Source organism: Lepisma saccharinum, chromosome 5, assembly GCF_977018435.1.
Source record: "Lepisma saccharinum chromosome 5, izLepSacc3.1, whole genome shotgun sequence".
Lineage (NCBI taxonomy): Eukaryota > Metazoa > Arthropoda > Insecta > Zygentoma > Lepismatidae > Lepisma > Lepisma saccharinum.
The window spans coordinates 26,872,522-26,899,984 of record NC_139233.1 but is presented as its reverse complement, the minus strand read 5'-3'; the positions used below and the strand labels follow the sequence as shown (position 1 = coordinate 26,899,984).

At 39.5% G+C, this 27,463-nt stretch overlaps 1 protein-coding gene across 1 annotated transcript in view; it reads left to right on the top strand.

The window, feature by feature from the left end:
• LOC145987958 (putative G-protein coupled receptor B0563.6) overlaps positions 1-27,463 on the top strand; it is a 215,009-nt gene that overhangs the window by 168,980 nt on the left and 18,566 nt on the right. Inside the window, exon 2 of the mRNA XM_083122799.1 lies at positions 6,208-6,357. Within this exon, the coding sequence (XP_082978925.1) occupies positions 6,208-6,357 (150 nt within the window). The remainder of the gene's footprint in view (positions 1-6,207; positions 6,358-27,463) is intronic.

Below are 27,463 nucleotides of genomic sequence, written 5' to 3'. Positions count from 1 at the left end.
ACGGGCTGATGTGCTGAACGATGCGATTTCCCAACACTTTCGCTTTTGGCACTCACAACGTTTACCACTTTTAGTCCTCAAATGTGTTTTGGGGGGAAATCCCTGGCGTTCCCCCCCGTTAATTCGCACACTGCGTTTGTTTTCTTAGCATAAATACATTGCAAATGAATAATTTATGCTTAGAGAACTAAACCTAACAAGTCTAAAGACGTAGGCATTTATAGCCTCACAATGAAAGCATTCCGTGGAGACGACAGAACGCAAGTTTGGTGTTGCCAGAAAATTTTGTCCGCGATGACTCAAGGTGACATGAACCACAGTTAAAAAGTGATTCCTACCCGTGACTGATATTAAACAATACCTACAAAGATGATCGTCATTTAAGATTGAATATCCTGTCAATTTTCTTGCATTAATTTAGAAATAAGAAATATTGTGATGTGAGAATGCGCTTAATTTGTATCAAATTTCGATATTATCAGACAGAGAGACAACCTTTCATTTCATTTCTCAACATCACGTAATTCAAAGCCTCTAGAATTAATCCTCAATTATATTAATGGTGTGTATACGAATTCGAAATCGTCGAATTGAAAGATCATTTATGCTCAGAGCCATCTTTTATCGCCTTGTCGAAGGTTAATATGGATTTGTTTTCCTGTTGTCTTCATTTTGCAAAAATCAAAATTTCTGCCTTTTTGATTCCGATTCCAGCTCAGCATATTAGAGTTTAATGCAAATGGAAGCTGAATCATTCAATTGGGGCTTATCGGTGGTAGAATAAAGACTTTCTCTTTCTGTGGGATGATCTCTTTCTACTTCTTTTTTCATCTTTTTTTGTGCTGTCGCAAGTTATATTCATTACTGGCTTTAGTATGGGTGATATGCAGATTTATCTTATGTGAGGAGGTCTGGTTCGTCTTTGATCTCTTCCAGACATATTAAGCTTACTGCTGATACTAATATTTTGTTTTTAGCTTAGTTTCACTGGACAGTAATATTGGCACAGTGGTAACGTTGTCGGCTTGTTATTTTCAAATGTTTGAAATGATAGTGAGAAAAATAGGGCAATTTTAATAATCATACATTACTTATCTCCACCCTACACCGGAAAAAAGAAAATAAAACAATATTGGCCGAGTGGAGACTCGAACATGGGATCAAAATGCCGTGTGAGTTTATAAGTTGGACGCCTTAACAAACTACTCTAGATTTCTCTCTTCTCTTTCACTCTCTCTCTCCACTCAACATCCTCTTCCGGTCTTGCTCGGCAGATACCGCATGGCACGTTTCGTCCAGCCACTTCTTGCAACTTGATATTTCGCAAGAGACATGTTGACATATTTGCCCCATAAATTACAATTTGGTTTGTGGCCATGATATTTTTATGTCCTTACGTATTATTCTTGTAGCCTGTAGGAATGTAACCAGCTCCTACAAGCCAAAAGCTGAGAATGAAAGACTGCCATGATGATCGACGGTCTTACAAACTGTGAAAAACTCGCACCATTTGCAGTTTCATTGTCGACATGGTAGGACACGTAATGAAGATCAACACGCGTGTTGTTCATGTGTCCAAACACCCAATTGCTATTGTGTTCATTTCTGGTTATATATGCGTTTTGTGGGTGCGTGTTTGCGTGCGCGCATGTTTGTGTATTTTTTTTTCAATATTCATTTTATGCGAGAATTCAGCACGTAATGTTTATCAAGTTGAAAAAAATATATTTTATCATTTTTTGGAACCAACATAACAATCATCTTTTACATCTTCACCGAGTTTTAGAATATATCTGCAGGAATAGCAATGTTGACGAATGAAGCAATAGCAAAGAATGTGTTGCGAAATTTATCAATTGTTTAATTATATGTAATTATTCGTCAGAAATAAGTAAATACATCAATTACATATGTTTTGTAGACTTCGACGTACTGGCGATGCTACTTTCGTTCATGTGAGGTTTGCTACACTGCTCCGCCCTGTTGTCACATCGTGCAGATTTGGACTTTGAAATTTTCGAGGGTGGGCGGTTTTTTCGCTCACGGGTGTACATAGTGGTTTTGCATTTTAAACTGAAGTTTCAGTCCTGATTAGCCTTTTAGTGCATAAAGTAGACTTACAAAACAAAAACCCAACAGTACTATTGAATTTACTGCAATGTGTATTGAGTGAAAATATCTAGGAATCCTTTTATGGGAATGAAAACTAGAAGAACAAAAAGAAATGGCAAAACGGTTTACAGAACATTTTTATTCGTCTTTAAATATAAATTGCAACATATTGACTCAATTACACTCACAATCAGTAAAGTACGTATTGACAAAGATACGAGTAGTTTTGTGATCGAATGGTGATCGAACGTCATAGCGAGAAAACTTACCGGGCGGAGGATGTCCACCCAAGACAAAAATGTTTCTTAAGGTACCTACTAAGCATCGTATCGTACCCAAGGTATTGGGTAAGAAGTATAAAGTCTTAGCATAGCAGGTAGCAGAGAAAGGAATGCTGAATAAGTAATCAGACAAAGGTCGGGTGATTGACTTGGAAGGCGTATGTGGCATGAGTGTTGGAATTGTCAGGAGGTGTGATCGGTTGGCGAGAATACGAGACAGAGTAAGGACTGCGGATTGTGAGAGAGAAGAAAAGTGGAGAACGATTATTGGACGATGGTGTGTGATTGGATCGATGTCTGACAGGGAGGTCAGACAAGTGACATTTGAGAGGACAAGTGTAGGAACAATCTTCATCTATTACTTCTCAACTAGAACTTTTAATTAATCGGGCGTTTATATCCTAAATCATGGTACGCCACTCAAACTATAGCGGACATTAAATGTACAGCGTCCCCAGGAATATAATTAGCGTTTCGTTTCTTTACGTATAAACATGAATTGAAAATTTGAGGCAATGTATACGTAAGTTAAGGTAACATAAGGCAAGTGACTATCTCGTATAAACTTGACTATCTCCTTAATCTAAGCTCCCTTCATGAGGTGCTAGGAGACTTTAGTCATTAAGAATATAAATGAGTGGTCCTCGGGACCTTATTCGTTCCCAAAACCATATATTTATCAAAATGTAATATCCTCGTTACAATAATCTTAGCAGTTATAGTTCAAGCATTCTAAATCATTTACAAGTTACGGTCAGTTTTAAACCAAATTTAAATTAAACTTTTAAGGAATTTCAATTAATAATAATAACAAAAACAAAATATTGACTCAGAAAAGCATACTCTCTGCTATGACTCGTTAAAATGCACCATAGTGCCACTGAGTCAGAGTCAATAAACTCTAATTTATTTTCCTCGTTCATAATATAACTTCAATATTAACTTTTAATCCACATTTTTCCGGTAGTTCTTTAAATAAACTAGCTGTGAATGAAAAACGAAAAAAAATATCTTACGCCAACTTTCCTACATAACCATAGGTGGGAACAGGACTGTATCAAGCGTATCATTAAACAGGTTTAATCCGAGTTTTAAGTCCACTTTATGCACAGAAAGGCTAATCGGGACTGAACCTACAGTTTAAAAGTGGAATCCAGACCATCGGGTATCGAACCAGGGTTGTGTGCAACATGGGATTTTCAGGACAAAAGTACGGTTTTAGATAATTTGTAGAGTCCTAGTAAGGAGTACAACAGAATAAAGAAAAAGAAAAGTTATTTGCCTTTGTGAATTTGATACGCTGTGAAAGTTTGTAGTGGTATGCCGTGTTTATACTGTAGCCTATATTTCGAGATTCGATACGAGACACAGGCGGGAAGGAAAAAGTCTTAAAAAAATTAAAGGAGACAGGCATTTAGAACTTAAGACGATCGGAAATTTAAGGTAGATAGAAGTTTTAAGGGTTTTTTCACAAGTCCGAATTTAAGGGGTTTGAGGATACTGTATTGCCGGGCGCTCATCTGCAAATGGAGGGGCACACTCGGAAAAAAAATCTTTCAAAAGGGCCACAAAATAGGAGAAAATGAGAAAATTGAGTACAAGATATAAGTGCATCTGGTATATCCTTGTCTAACAGTTATAATTGAAGTTAGGAGGCCCGTCATGATGATCATAGAACGGAGCCTCCACAGACTGTATATATATTCGGTCTTGGATTTTCATTGCATGTTTTCAGCACTGGCGTCGTTAGCCGAGGAGACGCGTTCCCCCAATAATTCAGAGATGTACAGTCATTTAGAATTGTTACAAAAGGTGAAGAATGTATACTTAATATCAACCACATCATATTGCTGTTGGTCTCAGTCAATAGGATTTAAGCAGGAAAGCACCCAACGCAGTTCCGGGACGTAGATTGCATTGAATAGCAATCTCTAACCAATAAATACAATATTTTATTACAATGTTACAATTAAAATAACAACCAGAAGCACATCTCGCAAGCCATTTTTTACTAAACATTGATATTATAAATTAATAATAAAATTCCAAAATGAAATCCACATTAAATATAATAATAGCCGCGGTAGCTCAGTCGTTACGGCGTCTGACTAGCATACGAGAGATCCGTGTTCGATCTCCGGCGGGAGGAGAACCGGGATCTTTTTCCATCTGTTCAAGTGGCTCCGGCACCCACCCAGCGTCGTATAAAGTGGGTACCGGGAGGAAACTCGGGGAGGGGGGGGGGTAAAGGCGGCCAGGGGTGTGGTGCTGATCACATCACCGTTTTACATACGCATGTACCAAGATTACCAATGGTTGCACGTAGTTAGTGGTCCCAATAGTCTTATAAATTTTTTTCTGTTACCTAATGCATGTACATTTCTGGTAAAAAACTTTTACCACATCTTGAGTGTGATTTGTCGTCATTATAAGTTCAATCAAGCATCTGGCTTGAAAAGGATATTTTAATACTGTGGGAAATTTCATCGAACTGCTAAAAAGATGGTAGTCAAAAGTGGTCCGTTAGCAAGAATGTTTTGTAGACGAAAGGGGGTACTGCAAGCTTCCTAGTTTCAATTTTGAACAAAATAATAAACAAATTAATATTTCACATTTATCATTAAATACTTGCAATTCTTAGAGACCGTAATGTAACACGTTTCACAGTATTAATCAATATATATCCTATTTGTTCTTATGAAACTCACTTGTATTAGTTTGAACTTCTCCACTGTCAATGTATTAGTTCATTAATTTATCATATGTGTATGTATACACGTAATAACAATGCATACACTTCTCACGATTAACCTAAAACGTTAGAAGAGCGACGTGAAATTAACAAATGAAAATTAAAAAAATCAATAATAATAATAGGTTTATTACTATCGTTATCTCTAATCATAATGATGATAAAAATTAATACTAACATTTACAATTTCGGTTAACTCAAGGACGCTTTGTTTTCCATATTGCTTGTACAAGTATTTGCTTTTCCCCTCCTCCATAAAATCATAGAAATCTGCGCCTATGACTGTACTCCACAATAATTTTAAGCTAGTGATGCCTATGTTTTCAGGCCACGTTGAGATTGAGTTTGAAAATAATCTACTTCGCGCCTGCCGTACTGAGAACGTAGTTCTCTTAAATTCGAACAGATGGCAGACCCAGTCCATGAGACCTCTGCCACCATGCGGCGTTCTGCACAACTACCACAACCAAGATAGACGTGAGAAGCTTCACTCAATTAAGAAAGAACACACCAAAAAACCGTTATTGGAATTTTGTCTGAATTGAACCACGAAATAAAACTCATAATATCTGGCATTTTTTCTTTAGCAATTCAAACAATGACAATATTGAAGTTTTGCGAAAAACTACGTGTTAGGAGAGTTACAAAACAATATTGGATTACAAAGTTTTGAAATTTCCATAGCGCACTGTAGGATGAACATTTAGCGCTTGATGTAATTATACAAGTAATTATACTCGTAAATTTATACTCATGTATACACACGTTTATGTGTAGTTTTAAGTGTTAGAACCTAATTTAAAGTGAGAAATTGGTAATTGTATTATCCTTCCAGGACAAATTTTTACATTCAATTATTTACATTTTTTCTTACTACGAGTACACAATTCGAATATCCTTCATTAAGTATATTTGTAAGTCACAACACTATTAAAAATACATATGCTATTTGTTCAATTTGAATACTTATCTCATTGTCTGAATATTTGTAATTTGTTATTTAAAGTATATTTTAGCAAACGCAAACATTTTAAAGAACAATGTTTTGTCTTCTAATTCCAGGTTATTCCGCAGCGGCGCTTCTGGCCATCATTTTCGTCATTCCTTTCGGAATTCGAGTTCTCATCCACCAGGAGATTGGTCCTTGGACGAGTCTAGCACTAGCCTTCTATCACACGCACCTAGAATTGTTTCTAGGCAATGCTTGCCTAGGTAAGATATTGTGATGCTATAAAAAGTCTAATTGATTTAAAGTAAAAATTTATGAACTGCGATTTTAAATAAATATATAACGGGTATTAATTTTATCGGGGAATAAAGGAAAATCTAATTATTTTAGCGAGAAAAATTCTCATTACTCATGAAATAGTTGACTCGTAGAGCAAAATATTTATTTTCCATAATTTATTAGAATATAACTTATAAATTTTGTATTTGTTAAGAATTTAGAGCTTGTGAGAATCTGCTTCTAGTGGTGCTACCTAGGAAGTGCGTACTGAACCAAAAGTCTTTTCATGGCTTTCACAAATGGGAATGCCGTTTACGGATATATTATATGTCATTCTATCAGATAATATCTCGCGCTCTTTCTGACGCCTCGCTCTGTTTTCGGCATTTTTGAACAAAATATTGACTGAATTTTCGGAAAGTAGTACCTTTTCTCAAATAATACTTTTCAGTACAGAAAATGCGGTTTAAGATTATGTAAAATATTGTCATGTACTATAAAAATCTTTAAATATCCTCCTTAATTAAGTAATATTGAAATTAATGTTTCAAGTATGAACATAATATTACAGTAGAACCTAGATAACTCGAACTTGAGGGGGGGAAAGAAAAAAAAAGCGAGGTATCAAGGATATCGACTTACCAAGGTTCGAGTTATTGAGGGCCAAAAATCACCGACTTCGAGTTATAGAGGTCTAACGCACACTAAGCACATTAACAAGGATGGTTACATACACGGCAGGGTGGGGGAGTTCAAGTCCCGACGCGATTGTTGATCACCTGACTTTGTACCTACGCACCCTACACTTCGAATTATTGAGGTTCCTTGCGACTAAAACTTCGAGTTACAGAGGTGATTAGAATCTAACTTCGACTCATAAAGGTTTTTCATACTCTACCTTGGAGTTATTGAGCTCGAACGGCATCCCATAAACTGTAGAAAAATTCGTCTTATCAAGGTTTTATTCGAGTCGTTGAGGTGAAATTAGTATTGAGTGTTATGGACAATTCAAGGAGATTACAAAAAAATCGACTTATCAAGGAATTCGAGATGTTGAGGTTCGAGTTATAAGGTTCCACTGTATTTGTATTCAAATACACACATAACTCTAGAGGCATCAAATCAAGGTTGATGCGCCATTTGTACATCAACTGACACAGTTAAATGTATAATTTTGATTTGTTTGAAATGATCGTGTATGACTCTCTCAATTGGTGCATTTTTGGTACATTACGCGGAATAGCGTGTATTTCATTGATGTATTTCGATGCACCAAAAATTGCAAAGTTATGTGCGTTGTTAGGTACCTATTCAAAATGTGCATAACATTCTATTTAAAATAATAATGTCTCTTCTTGCATTTGTTAATCATATACATTGTCTTATATGCGTGTTTGTTCACACTTAAGGTGTAAGCCTTTCTCTTCTGTAATTGAATACTCTTTCTTTTCACTGAAAATAAATAAGCCAAAAGTTTGTTTGATCACCACTTAGTGTTCAGATAGTCTAATCGAACTGCACATAGCCTACAGTTTAATAATAACTAAGTACATGTGTTTAAGTTTGTATGTGCGTGTATAAAATTTGCTTCCTTCCAATAATATCAGCCAACCTGCTGAGATACTCAGGTCTTCGTTCTGAGTAAGTTCCTTGATATTCGTAATAGTTAAGTGCCTTATTGATTACCAGAGATACGATTAATATGTAAATATATACTTTTTAGTTTGACGAATTACCACTGAAATCTTTACGAATAGTAATGTTTATTGTGATTTAAGTCAAATTTTATTGCCAAATTTCCCTATCTGCCTTTAATACATGCTATTACAAATTTCAACATCTTAATTTCACATATTGTTCATATATATATCTTCATTTCGGAATTGTTCAAAATAAAGTAATTATGTTGCTCCATGAGCATTTCGACTCTCGGCTCCGGCACGTGTTCTTCTAAGAATTGTATAAAGGAGGCTGTCATCTTGCTGCTTAATGTGATATATATATTTTTTTTTAAAAAAAAAATTGCCATGTTTTGGTGGGTGACAAGTTCAAAAAAGAAAATGAGTAATTGAAGGTTACTATTAGAACATTTGTGTGCAAATAAAATAATGTCTGAATAACATTAGTATCAATCCATACTGAGTTAATCATTTTAGAAATGGTTATAACACTATTAAGCCTTGTTTCCATGATATGAAAAACTCAATATGCTGACCAAGGCAGAAATTTATTTTATTATAAAACATAAACTAAACGTAACGTTTCAACCTTCTAGCAAGGTCTTCTTCAGACTCTGTAGTACAAATGAAACAAGGTACAAAACAGGACGATATATATACACAAACATTACTCCCCTCCAGACTATTAGAAAGTTGTTCTGGAACATTCTAACTGGTGGCTTTCCCTTGTCTAGTGTACTTTCACCTAAAAGGCTAAACATATTTTCTTCCATCTAGAATGTGATTGGACTCTTTATCTCACGCTCTCTTTTCTTCATTCTTCTTCCTTCTTCTCTCCTCTTTCTCTATTTTCCTTTCCACTCTTTCTAACACCTTCCATTCTTTGTTTACCTTCAGTGCCCCATTCCAGTTCATTGTGTCTTCTTCACCTGTCTTCTCTATTTCCTTGACCTCCTTCCATTTTCTCACTAGTATTCTCTTCTCCCTTCCTATCTGCTTAGCCTCATCCCACTCTATTATAAATTGTTGTGTTAAAAGATTTAAAAATGAATAATAAGAATGATTTTATGAAGAAGTATATTCTATTAAGAATGTCTTGCTAAATTGTTCTCAAACTATTGTACTGCGCACCTTTGTTTTGTTATTATTATTAGTATTATTCTTTTAATTTTGTTATATTTTCTTTCCTCGTTGGCAACCCGATCAGTACTTTTTCCCCCTTCGTTGTTCTTAGTCGACCATTTCTTGTTTCTTTGCCCCCCCCCCCCCAGAAGACAGAGAGGCCGTAGGGCTAGCCCAACCACTGCATTCCAGCGACATCCCATGACCCAGTATAACCAAACCCTATATAAGTAACTAAACTTTCCATTTACATAATTTGGACAATTGAAAACTGAAATTGGTACACACTTTGTAAGTACCACAATAATTCAAACACCGTTTTCCACGTTAAACTGTGAAATGTTCCATGCTATATAATGTGGTAAACGTGAAATGTGGCTGGTAGCCCTCTAAGTAGATCAAAGGGCGTGTAAAGAGGTCACTAGTCTGCACGTTCTTACGGGTTAATGTGCGGAACGATGCGATTTCCCAACACTTTCGCTTTTGGCACTTACAACGTTTACCACTTTTAGTCCTCAATTAATTAATAATAGAATCGTCTATCCATTGCATATGAGTGAAGGGTGATTATATACACGTATGTAATAGTTGAGTACAAAAGCTACCACAAATAATGTGTATAGGAACTAAGCTGGGGGTAAAAAAGGACACGAGTTGGCAGTAGTGTGTGTTACATGAAAAGGAGGGGTCTCGAAGAAGTGACTTTTTTCCTGTTTTTTTTGTGCAAAACCCGGCAAAAAGAGAGGAACCACAAAAGACGGTTGACCATTGGTCCAAGGGAGGACAGAGGAGCCAAAGGGCGATATAACTGAGGGACTGATTGGCTGTTTCTTCCTTCCTTTCAAATTTGTTGGAATAGGGGCGAATATGTGTTTTTCCAGACAAAGTGTGTTACAGAATCTGACGAGAGGACGAGAGTAACTGTGTTAAGTGTGGGAAGGACAAGAACGTTCGTTGTTCTCGTGCTGTGTTGTGTCTTTTGGTGAGGTGGACGGAACAAGAGTACGTTGGATGTGAGGATTTATCTTCTACTGAGTTGTGCTACACCACGAGGTGAGAGCTCCTACCACCAGAACAATTTAGCGCTCTGCAGGCGAGGATAGCTGATCCAGACATGTAAGTTAAGCCAGACAGCAGTAGTGGCAGTGGCACTTCCTACTATCGCCCCTCGTCTCTTAGACCCTCACGGACAGAGGAAATGTGGCAGCCAAGCAGCGTGTGTACCTCCACTTTATCAATTTGATTTCTTAACTTGCAGGAACTGCATAAAACTCACAATTCCATTTTTTTTCTTTGGCCAAGTGTGTTTTATCTTATGTAAAACAAATGGGTGGGATATTTGGTAATTATTGATTTTGCTTATTTCGTTATATAGAATAGATTATAGTATAAATTGACAGATATTTATTTTCATTGTTGACCAAGAATAGTAATAGAAAATGACAGCACCCCTTTTCCAGTGATTGGTTGTAGTGGTAACGGAGGAAACTTAACCCTGGTAGTTTCATGCTCTGAAAATTCTTCACCCTTTCGCTACTGCTCTGCCCAGCACGCTATCAACTAATGAAAACCATGCACAAATACTTATTATTCAAATTATTATTTTGTAAAATACATATCTTAAGTTTGCAACAAGCTGGCTTTTACAATCTCACCTATTCGATTAGGTTAAGTTCGTTTTCTGTGGCTTGAAATTTTTAATCATTCCATATTTTGCCAGTTTTTAGTCCATATGTATGTACGTACATGTAAAGCCATTTGTTAGTACATATTTGTCCCAGCCCTGGTGATTCCACATTATGGGTAGAATATTTCTTACTACCACCGTGCTTTACTCCGAACCTGGCAGTTCAAGGTCACACGCAGTAGTCGCTTGTTAATTTATTTTGTCACATATTGAATAGCAACAATTTTTCCAGCTCTGACATGAGCTTCCAAACTGACTTATCTTATTGACACACAAGTGATAGTCTACCGGTTCTAAATTTTTCAGCGGAAATCAATGGTGCTTATGGGACAAGTTACAAATTTTGATGACATCCCCTCGTTACTTCAAAAGATTCTTTCAATGGTGACCTGCCCGTGACCGTATTCACCGTTTTCTTATACCTGCACTAGTTACCATATGATTTGGTATACGCCGTAGAAATTCAGAGCTCCGGTCTAGTCGATAGGGCACCTGTATGTCACTCGGGAGACCCGGATTCGATTCCCGGGTGAATTTTTCCGGCCTTATCCCCGCATAAAGCGGCTTTGGGACTCACCCAGACTCAAATCAATGGGTACCTGGGGGGCTACCCTGATGAGTAGGGCCCGGGACTTTATGTTATAACATATTTTTCATTTGGCTTCGGATCTAATATTGGGGTGAGATCTTTACATATCTGATGAAAATCAGCCGAAATAGACAAACTTGACAAATCATATTTTGACATATTTCACCAATTTCGCGTTTTTACAACATATTTCTTCAATTTTGTTGTAACAAGACATATTTCTGTATAATTTCGTAATTCTCTGGCGTATAATCGGTTATTTCATATTGTTTTCTTCGTAGCTTTAGCATAACGGATAGTTCATATTTAGTGTTGCCCACGGGACGAGACGGGACAGGCTTTTAAAAATTCGAGACGAGACAAGATTAACCATGTGTCATAAGACAAACGAATATTTTCGAGACGAGACAGCATTTCCACGAGACTCCACGAGACGAGACAGGCCAAAATCTCGTCTCGTGGGCAACACTATTCATATTGTCGATGGCAGGATATTGAAGTTATGGAGGAAGAAAGGTGCCGTCTCTTCTTAGTACAGAAAAATAATACCCCACTTTTTTTTTATCCTGCCGACAATTGATAGCCATGCAAACATTATTGAGGAAATATGTTCTCTTTCATTGTTGCACGGGAAGTAAAGAAGTTTCGTTCTCTTTTCTTTGCCTTTCTCGCTTTTCACAAAAATCAGTCAAAAGTAAAAATAACATTCGGTACATTGCACCCCCTACTCTACTCTATCGGGTATGGGAGAAATTCGAGAGTACTGTTGTATATATTTTTGACTTTACTGGGAATATTTCTGCATTTTTATGACATATTTGTAAATTTTCATGACATATTTTCCAATTTATATGACATAATTACATACATATTTTACAGTTTTATAGGACATAAAGTCCCGGGCCCTACTGATGAGTAAAGGCGCCCGGAGCGTGGTACTGATCACATCACCTCCAAAACGGCCGAGATCGAGAATGTGTGGGACCCTAATCCCACATCCACTAAATGTGCCTTCATGGCAAGGGGAACTTTATCTTACCGTAGAAATTCAAGCGGAGAATAATGCAGCTTCGATCAGGACTCAATGGTTTCCATACCAGGGTGTCAAATACGCTGGTGGATTGGTACCACGTGTAAGTACAGCAACCTGCTTAATGGAAACGGGAATAGTGTTCTAGACAGACTCAAAGGCTCTACGTAAAGTAACTTTCACATGGCCTTACGCGCATGCGCAACTCGCTGCATCAGCCAATGGCATTTTTTGCAATTTTGTAGAAACAAAATTCCATGACTTTTCGAGATTTTCCGTACCAAAAACCAAAATTTTCAAGACCAAATCATTAGGGCAATTGGTGTAAATGAACATGTCTGGAAGAAGTTCCACTATATTTCATCTAAATGCACACTTAGAATACCACTTAACCAAGTACTGAAATATTTACTTCACATGTAAAAGTAATAACAGTAGTGCAGGTGGCCCGGTTCTAAAACCTCATTTGGGGCTCGAATCATCATGTGGGGCTCGTCGTAGCCTTTTATGATGTATATTTTGAGGGCAGAGTTGGCAACACTGTGGGCTCTTACTGTAGCTTTTTATGAGGGGGGTCCATTGCCCTCTGTTTACATCTGGTAATACTGCCGTAGATTCTTTGACAGTGTTGTTAAACCTACTGGGTTTTTCACTGTAAACTTTTATCAAAGGACCTGAGGGGCCCATGTATTTTTTATGTCTGGCAACACTGTTGGGGGCCTAGTGTTGACGACCTGTGGGCTCTTATTGTAGCTTTTTATGAGGGGGACCTATTGTTTTTTTTTATATTTGGCAACTCTATTGGATGTTCCTTTTTTGAGGCTTGGGTTTTACCAACCCATCCGAAGAAAATTCCACTATATGATCTTTCACTGGCTAAGCTAACCTACAAATAGGAATTGGCAACACTGACGAGGCTCGAATTATCATTTGAGGCTCGAATCATTATTTGAGCCTCGTCGGTGTTGCCTACCCACTCTACAAAAATTCTACTATATGATCTTTCACAGGCTAAGCTAACCTACAAATAGGAGTTGGCAGCACTGACTTATAAACCCATTGGGTCCTCTTGGCATGTTTTTTCATGATGTGTTGCTAGGCTATTGAGCATCTTGGCGTATACAATGTATATATTTTGAGAGGGGGGTTATAGCTTTTTATGCTGTACGAATACTGGAAGCTTGACAGTGACAACCAACAGAGTAGGTAAACCTACATCCAGGAACTGGCAACACTAGTTTCTGACAGTGAATTTGAAATAAAATATTAAACAAAATACATGAGTAAGCACTGTGAGTACAAATAGTACCAGTGTTATGCCCCCAACTCCAACTGGACAACTGGGGGAAATAATTGTACAACAATTTGTACCTAATTGTACAATACTTGTACCTAATTGTACAACATACATATACACAGACATAAAAGAGAGAGCCTTCCCGCAACTTACTTCATGTACAATTTATATGATTTTACAACTGTGAAAAGAAAGCATATGTGTTCTGTATGCACACATTTATTCTTATTTTTCGAAGTTGAATGAAAGCACATGTTTTTACGCTCTCGTAATACTAACCTCGCTCCACTGATTTTAAATTGCTTCCATCCGCTTTTTTTTTCTGTGTTATTTCCGTATGCACGCAACATTCGCTTTCAATAGTATAATGAAACACAGAAGGAATGTTAGTATAGCAGGCTTCGAGTTTACAATTTATTAAATTAAACAATAATTTATGTAAGAATATACTTGTACTTACCGAACACAAAATAATAAAAGCACATGTGAATGTTTGCGTGTGTTTATGTTATATGACGACTGAGTAAAAAAATAATGTTGACTCCCCGAAAGATAAAGTTCCTAGTTCGACATCAGATGCATGCAAATTTTATGTTTTGCTCTCCAAAATCTTGATTTTATGTTTGTGCTATTTGTCATACAGCAGAGGAGGAGGAGGAGGGAGAGGGAGGGGAGGGGGTACTATCAGCGCCATCTATTAGCAAACAATAGAAATAAAAAGTAAGTCAAACTTTTTCAACACCCAAACATTTTAAACGTCTTCGCTTAGTAATACGATCTAGCTGAAGACGTTTAAAAGAGTACTCTTAGTCGACGAAGCTAATTGCTAGGGCCCTTATATTACTAAAATATTCTTTAATTTGCATATTTCTCATACCGCCATATGTTGTTCTAGTTGACTTCTTCCAAAAAAAAATGCTAATTAGTGAGAGTTAATTAAGCAAGGCAAGTAAAAGAAGCAAAATAGAACAACATATGTGCCGGCGTGAAAATATGTAAAAAATCGATTCAGAGGTGGATCGAATTAAAATTGGGGGAATATTTTGAATTTTTTCCCTATAATGTACAAAACATTTACCGTACATAATCTTTTCCATTTACAACAGTATAAAATAAGAGGAATGTGTGACAATATCCATATTAATTAGGAAGGTATGTTGTATGCTAGGTTAGCTAATTGTGTCTTCTACAGCTTCACTGTATAGAGGGAAGATGGAAAAAGAGAGCTCTACGGAAACTGACGCTCTTAACAATATTGTACGTTCGTGAAAATTATATATAAATAAGACTTAAGCGTATTATTTGCTTTCATATCAGATTTTGCCAACCTGTAAGCTGTAGTGTTTAGGTGACAAGCGACCTGCTCAAATATGATACTGTTGACAATATTGTACGTTCGTGAAAATTATATATAAATAAGACTTAAGCGTATTATCTGCTTTCATATCAGATTCTGCCAACCTGTAAGCTGTAGTGTTTAGGTGACAAGCGACCTGCTCAAATATGATACTGTTGACAATATTGTACGTTCGTGAAAATTATATATAAATAAGACTTAAGCGTATTATCTGCTTTCATATCAGATTTTGCCAACCTGTAAGCTGTAGTGTTTAGGTGACAAGCGACCTGCTCAAATATGATACTGTTGACAATATTGTACGTTCGTGAAAATTATATATAAATAAGACTTAAGCGTATTATCTGCTTTCATATCAGATTTTGCCAACCTGTAAGCTGTAGTGTTTAGGTGACAAGCGACCTGCTCAAATATGATACTGTTGACAATATTGTACGTTCGTGAAAATTATATATAAATAAGACTTAAGCGTATTATTTGCTTTCATGTCAGATTTTACCAACCTGTGAGCTGTAGTGTTTAGGTGACAAGCGACCTGCTCAAATATGATACTGTTGACAATATTGTACGCCCGTGAAAATTACATATAAATAAGACTTAAGCGTATTATCTGCTTTCATGTCAGATTTTACCAACCTGTGAGCTGTAGTGTTTAGGTGACAAGCGACCTGCTCAAATATGATACTGTTGACAATATTGTACGTTCGTGAAAATTATATATAAATAAGACTTAAGCGTATTATCTGCTTTCATATCAGATTTTGCCAACCTGTAAGCTGTAGTGTTTAGGTGACAAGCGACCTGCTCAAATATGATACTGTTGACAATATTGTACGTTCGTGAAAATTATATATAAATAAGACTTAAGCGTATTATCTGCTTTCATATCAGATTTTGCCAACCTGTAAGCTGTAGTGTTTAGGTGACAAGGGACCTGCTCAAATATGATACTGTTGACAATATTGTACGTTCGTGAAAATTATATATAAATAAGACTTAAGCGTATTATTTGCTTTCATGTCAGATTTTACCAACCTGTGAGCTGTAGTGTTTAGGTGACAAGCGACCTGCTCAAATATGATACTGTTGACAATATTGTACGCTCGTGAAAATTACATATAAATAAGACTTAAGCGTATTATCTGCTTTCATGTCAGATTTTACCAACCTGTGAGCTGTAGTGTTTAGGTGACAAGCGACCTGCTCAAGTATGATACTGTTGACAATATTGTACGCCCGTGAAAATTACATCTAAATAAGACTTAAGCGTATTATCTGCTTTCATGTCAGATTTTACCAACCTGTGAGCTGTAGTGTTTAGGTGACAAGCGACCTGCTCAAATATGATACTGTTGACAATATTGTACGCCCGTGAAAATTACATATAAATAAGACTTAAGCGTATTATCTGCTTTCATGTCAGATTTTACCAACCTGTGAGCTGTAGTGTTTAGGTGACAAGCGACCTGCTCAAATATGATACTGTTGACAATATTGTACGTATATTGTATTGTATAGGAGACTAGAAGCATATAATTTGGCGAAAAAAAACAAACCCAAATAAGGTCATAGAAAATAGTTAAAAAAAAGTGAACAATTATATTTTGCATTGCACAGCATTGGATATTAAATAACATACCCCCAAAAAATCTCTGCATTATGCGTTCTGTAAAAAATTGCCCTACGTGCCAAACTGCTGTGTCAAGTAAACATTTTCAAAGGCACTGTCGTACTTGTGTGCCGGGAAAACAAATATGTGCGACCAAACTGTGCTCTAAGTGTGGAAAAAATATTTCTATTGCCAACTTCAAGCGACACCAGCTTACTTGCAAGAGCACTAAAACATCTCTACCGCAACCTTCCAAGCGAAAGGTAGACGTAACCTCCCTCGATGCATCGCCACCTGCCAAACGCGTCAAGCTGGCGAAGAAAGCAGACCGATTTGCGTTTGAGCATTTATTAGAAGACTTTAACATAACATCAGACAGCTTCTGCGATTTGCGTAGTTTTCTGGAGAGCGAGCGAGCTAAGATAATATCCATCCTCAACGATGCATTGGCTACACACTCCACTAAATTCTATGCTGTGCTATGCTGCAAGTATAAGAAACCGTCTGATGAAATATATAAATTCTTCCATGCGACAAAAGCAAAAACACTGCATCAGGCAGATGTCACTGACCTCGACAGCATCTACGACAAGTTTGTCGAGGAGTTTGTGGCAAAGCACAAGGAGCATCAGGCTGAAGGCTCGGGCGGTTCGCTGTGTGGCGACCCCCACAAACTTCGTCTGAAACTTAACAAATTCCTGCCACTGGCAGGGTCTAGCTATATTGCCCTGCCACCCGAGGTTAAAGCAAGGAAAGCTGTTCTCAATATTCAGAACAAAGACACCAAATGCTTCCTCTGGTCGGTGCTGGCAGCATTACACCCTATACCTAGGGAAAACCACTCGTACCGTGTTAACCACTACACGCTGTATGAGTCGGAACTGGAGGATGCAATGGCCGGGATTGCCTACCCTGTAGAAGTCTCGCATATTCGCAAGTTTGAGGTTCGTGCTCGTGACTTGTTGGGCCTGCAATTAGCCATCAATGTTTACGGTCTCACCGAGAACAAACATGAGGTCCACCCCATCCGGGTGAGCAACGTGAGCAACAACAACGAGGTACGAGAAATCAACCTCCTGCTCATCAAGGACGAAACCCATCACCATTACACCCTTATCCGTTCCCTCTCTCGGCTTGTTTCGACCCAACGGAGCAAAGACAAAACCCACGTCGAGGTGTGTCGCAGGTGCTTGGCTACATTTCATAATCAAGAACAGCAGGATTACCGGCGCATCAGAGGACCCAACATTGCTGCTGAGAAGCTAGCTCGCCACATGCTCTACTGTGGTACCAACAAGCCTGCACGAACTATCCTGCCCGAACCTGGTGCAGTAGAGTGCTTTCGCATGCACAGTGCTATGGTGAAGCATCCTGCCTATATTGTAGCAGACTTCGAGGCCTTTCTTCAACCTCTGTCTAACTGCGAGCCCAACCCCGAAACATCCTCTACCATTCCTTTCCAAATCCACGAGGCCTCGAGTTACTCCTATGTTGTGGTGTGGCGAGACCAACATATTGCCTCCGAGCCCTATGTGTATCGCGGTCCCGACCCGGTCAAACACTTCCTGCAGAGAATGCAACAGGAAGGCATCAAGATAGGGAAGGTGCTGTTGGCCCCCAAGCCCATGCTGCCTCTGTCTCCGGAAGACAAGCATCAGCACGAAATGGCTCTAAATTGTCCTGTTTGCAACTCAGTCTTCAATGACGATAACAAAAAGGTCCACCACCATGACCATTATGGGACCGGAAGCTACATTGGCCCGTGGTGCAACAGGTGTAACTTGAGAGCCAGGGACCCGCGCTTCATACCGGTTTTTTTTCACAATGGCTCGGGATATGATTTCCATCACTTGGTCACACATCTAGGGTACGACAATGCAAGAATCAATATCCTGGCACAAAACGAGGAGCACAAAACGAGGAGCGTCAGCAAGTGGGTGCCGATCCCCGACTCAAAAAGCAGGAGCATCGAGCTTCGGTTCCTCGACTCTCTGAGGTTCCTCCAGGCAAGCCTGGATGCTCTTGCTGGGAAGCTCAGAGACGACCAACTAGCCATTACCACATCAAGTTTCCCGAACTTAGATGTCGCACTCATCAGACGTAAAGGGGTCTACCCCTACGAATACGTCACCGACCCTTCCAAGTTCGAAGAAGAGTTGCTGCCTCCCCAGGATAAGTTCTACAGCCAGCTGAGAGGTTCAGGTATTACCGACGAGGAGTACAAGCATGCTCAGTCTATGTGGGTCAAGTTGGGTTGCCGAACTTTTGGTGATTACCACGATGCATACCTGAAGCTTGATGTGACGCTTCTTGCCGATGTGTTCCAGGCGTTTCGGGCGACTGCGATAAACATTTACAACCTGGACCCTGTATATTTTTACAGCCTTCCTGGACTGGCATGGTCGGCCATGCTCCTGCTGACTAAAATTAAACTTTCACTTATCTCCGATATTGATATCATGCTTTTCATCGAGAGAGCTATCCGGGGCGGCATGGTCCAAGTGTCGCAACGCTTCGCACACGCCAACAATCACCACATGGCCACTGGTTATGACCCCTCCCAACCATCAAGCTACATCATGTACACTGATGTGAATAATCTTTACGGGCACTCCATGATGCAGCCACTCCCAACAGGACAGTTTAAGTGGGTTGATCCTTTATACCACGACATCGAAAAAGAGTGCGACGAGTTTGGGTTTTTTGCCGAGGTGGACCTTGACTTCCCCGAGAAGCTGCAGGATACATTCTGTGACCTTTCGCCTGCTCCGGAATTCAAGTGTCCACCTGGCTCGGATCAACCGAAGCTCGTCATGGACTTGGAGCCCAAAAAGCGTTATGTGCTACACTACCGGAACCTCCAGTGGTTAATGCAGCAAGGGGTCTCGGTCAAAGCAGTTTACCGCGTGCTCTTGTTCAGGCAGTCTCCATGGTTGAAGCCGTACATCGAACTGAACACCAAACATCGCACTACTGCCACTTCGGAACTTGATCGCGATTTTCTCAAATTAATGAACAATGCGGTATTTGGGAAGACCATGGAGAATGTGCGAAATCGCGTTGATGTGAGGTTGGTGACGAAGAAAACACAGTGTCGTCGACTTGTTACAAGCCCGCTGTTCAGGTCTCGAACAATTTACAACGAACAGATGTCTCTGATTCACATGAACCGGGGCGAGGTGCTACTCAACAAGCCCATCTATGTGGGAGCTGCAGTTTTGGATCTGAGCAAGTTGTGCATGTTCGAGACATATTACGGCATACTACGTGCACACTACAACCACAATATCTCGCTCCTCTACACAGACACAGACAGCTTGGTGTACCATGTTCGCACGGCCGATGCGTATGGTGATATAGCCAAAGTTCCAGCTCTTGTCAAGCTCTTCGACACATCGGGCTATCCCCAGCTAAACCGGTATGGAATTCTGCCCCGGAACAAAAAAATACCCGTCAAACTCAAGGACGAGAAAGACGGGGATGTGATTGTGGAGTTTGCTGGACTTCGTGCCAAAGCCTATGCGATCCGGGCTGAGGGTTCTGTAACAAAAAAGGCAAAGGGTGTAAGCAGGCAAGTGGTTCGGGAGCACCTCAAGTTTGAGGATTACCTCGAGTGCCTCAGAACAAAATCGCCCATTCTACAAAAAGAGCATCGTATCCAAAGCGTCGATCATGTGCTTACAACTAATATTGTCAGGAAAGTTGCTCTGGATGCACACGACGACAAGAGGTGTATTCTTGAATGTGGGGTCCATACACTTCCGTGGGGCCACTATCGCCTCCAAACTAGTAAGGCCTGCCCAGAGTGTAACAAAAAGTAATAGGCAATGCGAAAAAAAAAACAATTTTAATTTACTTCCACTTCCTCGATTACATGCATGCATGGCACAGCAAAATTAAACTTCTGGAAACTGCTAATTGCAATTTGTACTTATATATATAAAATTCCACATTTCTTATTGTGTGCTATTTTTTTTTATTTATTTAAAACTGTTCAGTCACTCTTTCATTCTTGACGTCATACACAAATGTTTTCTCTGAAATAAGAATGACACTGCACAGAGTATCTGCAGGCAAGGCGTCGTGGAACTCGCATACAATCTTGATGTTGGTACGATCGTTGACCACCACTTGCTTTCTTTTCGTGGTGTTGATAACGAACATCGGCCTGCGTGTTTTGAATTCGCTGGGCGCGTAGTACACGTCCACGCTTCCCTCGGTCACGCGTTTGTAAGCCGTGTAAGCTTCGTAAAGTTTGAGGTAATCGTCTTTGGTCATGTCGAGGTTGTAATTCTCGCGCGGGAACACTTCGTTCCTACCGTTCTTCAGATAAACGTTCTTGATCTTGCAGTCGTCGAACTTGCTGGAATCTTTTTCCTGATTCTTGTCCCTCCCGGTCTGAAAAAGCACTACGACGAAATCTGGCATGTCGAACTGTATGTTGTTGAACTGCGTCGTCACGTCGAATTCCATGTGACTTCCCGACGCCATCTTCTGCACGCACTGGTAACCGTGAAAGTGAATCGGCACCTGCGGACTTTTCAAGATCTCCGCTTTGTACTTGAGGGCGTAGTTCGTTTCGTATTCCACCACCGGCATTCTCAATTCCATGCTCCGGATGACGCATTTCGCTGCTTCGGGTAAAGTGTTGGCTATCGGCGTGGTGCCGTCCGGACCCAAAGTAGCGTATCGCATTAGTGCGTCGTTGTCGTTGGCCGCTCTTCGAAACGTGATCTTCAGTCCTCCCTTCCACATGATCTCCTTGTAGTCCGAGAAGAAACCAGGCAGCAGACGCATGGGAAAGAGCACCGTGTGACTTCTCGTCGATATTTTGGTTCCGGCTTCGAATCCCCCGGCCTGGTAGTACGCTGCGTCCGTTTTGGATAATTTCAACGTTCCCACTGCCGTCGACGTGATGCCTGGATAATCTATTCTGTCGATGACGGTGTTGTGTTTCCTCACCTCCACCTGCGAGAACAGGTGAGGCACGAAGTTGTCCACGAGTATCAAGTTTGCTGCTGCAGGAAACGCGTCTCCGCTTTCCTTCTTCACCACGTCGAATTGAAGGTAGAGGTCCGCTCTGTGAGGATGAATGAACCCGTCGCCTACGTCCACGTCGTATTCGATCTCCCTGTTCGCTTCGTTCAGATTGGCGAACGTGCGACGGTTGGGAGGGAAAGATTGCAATTCGTAACTTTCGATTTGCTCCATTTTACATGTATGGTTATTTATTATACGTTGATCTCCACGATGGCCGTCGTAGTGGCACCTGCGAAATCCACCACGTCTCCTTTCTCGTTCGTCACCACCAACTCTATGTCGTCTATGCGGTTGCGACATACTGGAAAATAGATCGGCGAAGAGGGCGTGTAGATGATCGGTTCCATGAACTCGGAACTTGGTTTGAAAGTGGCTATGATTCCCGTCTGCTTGTGACTTACTAATAATCCGTCCGAAGATTTCGTGATCATACCTTCCGCCACGTTGCAGTGTACGTTCAGAGTCTCTATGGCCAAGAATTTAGGAATGTTGGTTGCTACGTGCTTGATGCCAGCTTCGAGTTTTGGGTGGTTGTTCTCGAAACCTAAAAGCTCTCCCATGGTGCCCAGGTCCACGGTCTCCGTCGCGGATAGGATTTCCACTCTGTGCGTGACCGAATTTTGAGAAAGGTATGTGCCTTTGGGTAATTGAGCTTGCAAAGTGGAAAGATTTTATTGTCCTGGCGTGACGACGATGTGTTCGCTTCCGACGCTAATTTTGTTGTTGTGCTGCGTGACGTTAGGTATGAGGTACATGCTGTAGAATGCACGCAGAGCCACGGATTTAGGATAGACGATGTCGTCGTGCAGCGTGAGTTTCAAGATTGAAGATTCGCTCGTGAGATGGAACACGCCCATCCTAGTGATGCTGTTTGAGGTTCCACAATGCTTTCTGGAAATCCTCGATCGTAGGGTTATTTATTTTAGAGAGAAACGCGAGCACGGAGAGGCAGAGATGACCGCAGTTCACGTCTCCGAAATTTTGAATGCGTTCGTCGTTGTAGTATATAGAGGTTTTGTTCGTTTTCAGATAATGAATTAAATTTGTAGGTGGAACACCTCCGAAAGAATCGAAAACAAATGCTTTATCATTATTTTTGTGGTAACATATCCAATGCGTGCCTGGATTTTCTTGACCGTCCAAGTTGACTACTCCGCATTCTCTTCTTTTAACGCTTGAAGGTAACGAGTCGGACATGAAAACTCCTCTGAAGTGTTTGATTTGTAACGGTTCGATCAGAGATTCAATGTCTCGGTTGGTGAGTGCTGTTGTTTCTTTTTTTTAAACTTCTTCATCACGCCCTTCCCCCCTTTCTTCTCCATGGCCAGGTTGTGACGTTTCTGTTCTTCCAATTCCGCCTTGTTCTTCTTCGAGTCGATGACGGTTTTCGCGATGGCGGCACTTCAGCCAGCCAAACTTCCAACGGCCCCCAATGCTGCCAGGATGGCCGGGATGCTGAATATGAAACCTCCGATCTTTTGCTGTTTCCGCGAACGCTGCAAGCGTCTCAATTGAGGTGTGCTGAGCAGCAATTTCATTCCGTGTCCTTTCGACAAGCAAGAACGTTTCTTCTCGCGTTGTTTCTTGGTGAGTAACCCATCGAGGGCACCTAGATTTTTTAGATTCGAATATGGTATCTGGTACACGACACCCTTGGGCTTCATGTTGATGCTCTATGTGTTATTTTTTCACGGTATGTTATTTATATATAAATGTTCTGAGATTTTTTTTCAATGGATGTTATTTTATATATACTCCGCGTAGCCCCGTTGCACAAATTCTATTACATGCTTTGTTTTCTTACCAAGAAGTTCCTTTGCCCCCTTGTACACGATTCGAGTTTTGTTCTCGATTAAGATAGCTAGCTTCTCGTCGGATAACATGATAGCGTATCGATCTGGTAAAAATAGACTGTATTGCCCGTTGAGCAACAGACGCACCTTGGGACCATACTGGGTAGAAACGATTGAACCGGAAGTTATCGTGTAAGGTTTGTCAACTTCCAATTCCTGAATTTTTACATACTCGACTGATAAATTTAGCATTTGTTTTAATGCTTGGAGGTCACTCATTTTTTCACTCGTCATATCAAAGAAAAATTTTCAGGATGTTAGAGAGAAATTTAATTTTTATTCACGATGTGTGTTATTTATATATATATTTTTTCACGAGATTTTTTTTTGTATCGAATATTTTTTTAACAGAGGAAGAAAGTTCGTGCTTCCGAAAACGCGATGATGTGCGTGATGATTTCTTCCGTCTCCTGCTTAGATTTTCTCCAATCATCGGTGTTCCGTCTTCTCCCCTGCCTCGCCTCGTACAGTTCGTCCAACCTCTCGTTCAATTTCTCCCCCGCGGCCGACAGAAGAGTGTCGAGATCACCGCACCTCATTCCACTGATCTCCCGAAGACGGTCCTTGAGAACTATTTCGCATCCCATGTGAAATGCCGGCGTCAGTAGACCTAGTGGCCGGGTTCTGGGCCATCATTTGAGGCTCGAATCATCATTTGAGGCTCGTCGTAGCCTTTTATGATGTATATTTTGAGGGCAGAGTTGGCAACACTGTGGGCCCACTGTAGCCTTTTATGAGGGGGGTCTATTGCCCTCTGTTTACATCTGGTAACACTACCGTAGATTTTTTGACAGTGTTGTTAACCTACTGGGTTTTTTTCACTGAGGCTCGAATCATCATTTGAGGCTCGTCGTAGCCTTTTATGATGTATATTTTGAGGGCAGAGTTGGCAACACTGTGGGCTCTTACTGTAGCTTTTTATGAGGGGGGTCTATTGCCCTCTGTTTACATCTGGCAACACTACCGTAGATTTTTTGACAGTGTTGTTAACCTACTGGGTTTTTTTCACTGTAAATTTTCATCAAAGGGTCTGAGGGGTCCATGTATTTTTTATGTCTGGCAACACTGTTGGGGGCCTAGTGTTGGCGACACTGTGGGTTTTTACTGTAGCCTTTTATGAGGGGGGTCTATTGCCCTCTGTTTACATCTGGCAACTCTATTGGATGTTTTGTTTGAGGCTTGGGTTTTACCAACCCATCCGAAGAAAATTCCACTATATGATCTTTTACTGGCTAAGCTAACCTACAAATAGAAATTGGCAACACCGACGAGTCTTGAATTATTATTTGAGGCTCGTCGGTGTTGCCTACCTACTCTACAAAAAATTCTACTATATGATCTTTCACTGGCTAAGCTAACCTACAAATAGGAGTTGGCAGCACTGACTTATAAACCCACTGGGTTCTCTTGGCATGTTTTTTCATGATGTGTTGCTAGGCTATTGAGCATCTTGGCGTATACGATGTATATATTTTGAGAGGGGGGTTATAGCTTTTTATGCTGTACGAATACTGGAAGCTTGACAGTGACAACCAACAGAGTAGGTAAACCTACATCCAGGAACTGGCAACACTAGTTTCTGACAGTGAATTTGAAATAAAATATTAAACAAAATACATGAGTAAGCACTGTGATTACAAATAGTACCAGTGTTATGCCCCCAACTCCAACTGGACAACTGGGGAAAATAATTGTACAACAATTTGTACCTAATTGTACAATACTTGTACCTAATTGTACAACATATACACAGACATAAAAGAGAGAGTCTTCCCGTAACTTACTTCATGTACAATTTATATGATTTTACAACTGTGAAAAGAAAGCATATGTGTTCTGTATGCACACATTTATTCTTATTTTTCGAAGTTGAATGAAAGCACATGTTTTTACGCTCTCGTAATACTAACCTTGCTCCACTGATTTTAAATTGCTTCCATCCGCTTTTTTTTTTTTCTGTGTTATTTCCGTATGCACGCAACATTCGCTTTCAATAGACAGAAGGAATGTTAGTATAGCAGGCTCCGAGTTTACAATTTATTAAATTAAACAATAATTTATGTAAGAATATACTTGTACTTACCGAAAACAAAATAATAAAAAGCACATGTGAATATTTGCGTGTGTTCATGTTATATGACGACTGAGTAAAAAAATAATGTTGACTCCCCGAAAGATAAAAGTTCCTAGTTCGACATCAGATGCATGCAAATTTTATGTTTTGCTCTCCAAAATCTTGATTTTTATGTTTGTGCTATTTGTCATACAGCAGAGGAGGAGGAGAAAGAGGGGGGAGAAGAGGGGAGAGGGAGGGGAGGGGGTACTATTAGCGCCATCTATTAGCAAACAATAGAAATAAAAAATAGGATCAAACTTTTTCAACACCCAAACATTTTAAACGTCCTCGCGTAGTAATACGATCTAGCTGAAGATGTTTAAAAGAGTACTCTTAGTCGACGAAGCTAATTGCTAGGGCCCTTATATTACTAAAATATTCTTTAATTTGCATATTTCTCATACCGCCATGTGTTGTTCTATTTGACTTCTTCCAAAAAAATGCTAATTAGCGAGAGTTAATTAAGCAAGGCAAGTAAAAGAAGCAAAATAGAACAACATATGGCGGCGTGAAAATATGTAAAAAATTCGATTCAGAGGTGGATCGAATTAAAGTTGGGGGATATTTTGCATTTTTTCCCCATAATGTACAAAACATTTACCATACATAATTTTTTCTATTTACAACAGTATAAAATAAGAGGAATGTGTGACAATATCCATATTAATTAGGAAGGTATGTTGTATGCTAGGTTAGCTAATTGTGTCTTCTACAGCTTCACTGTATAGAGGGAAGATGGAAAAAGAGAGCTCTACGGAAACTGACGCTCTTAACAATATTGTACGTTCGTGAAAATTATATATAAATAAGACTTAAGCGTATTATCTGCTTTCATGTCAGATTTTACCAACCTGTGAGCTGTAGTGTTTAGGTGACAAGCGACCTGCTCAAATATGATACTGTTGATAATATTGTACGCCCGTGAAAATTATATATAAATAAGACTTAAGCGTATTATCTGCTTTCATGTCAGATTTTACCAACCTGTGAGCTGTAGTGTTTAGGTGACAAGCGACCTGCTCAAATATGATACTGTTGATAATATTGTACGCCCGTGAAAATTATATATAAATAAGACTTAAGCGTATTATCTGCTTTCATGTCAGATTTTGCCAACCTGTGAGCTGTAGTGTTTAGGTGACAAGCGACCTGCTCAAATATGATACTGTTGACAATATTGTACGTTCGTGAAAATTATATATAAATAAGACTTAAGCGTATTATCTGCTTTCATGTCAGATTTTACCAACCTATGAGCTGTAGTGTTTAGGTGACAAGCGACCTGCTCAAATATGATACTGTTGACAATATTGTACGTTCGTGAAAATTAAATATAAATAAGACTTAAGCGTATTATCTGCTTTCATGTCAGATTTTACCAACCTGTGAGCTGTAGTGTTTAGGTGACAAGCGACCTGCTCAAATATGATACTGTTGATAATATTGTACGCCCTTGAAAATTATATATAAATAAGACTTAAGCATATTATCTGCTTTCATGTCAGATTTTGCCAACCTGTGAGCTGTAGTGTTTAGGTGACAAGCGACCTGCTCAAATATGATACTGTTGACAATATTGTACGCCCGTGAAAATTATATATAAATAAGACTTAAGCGTATTATCTGCTTTCATATCAGATTTTGACAACCTGTGAGCTGTAGTGTTTAGGTGACAAGTTATTACGTAATATAATGATGTCATATCAGTTGT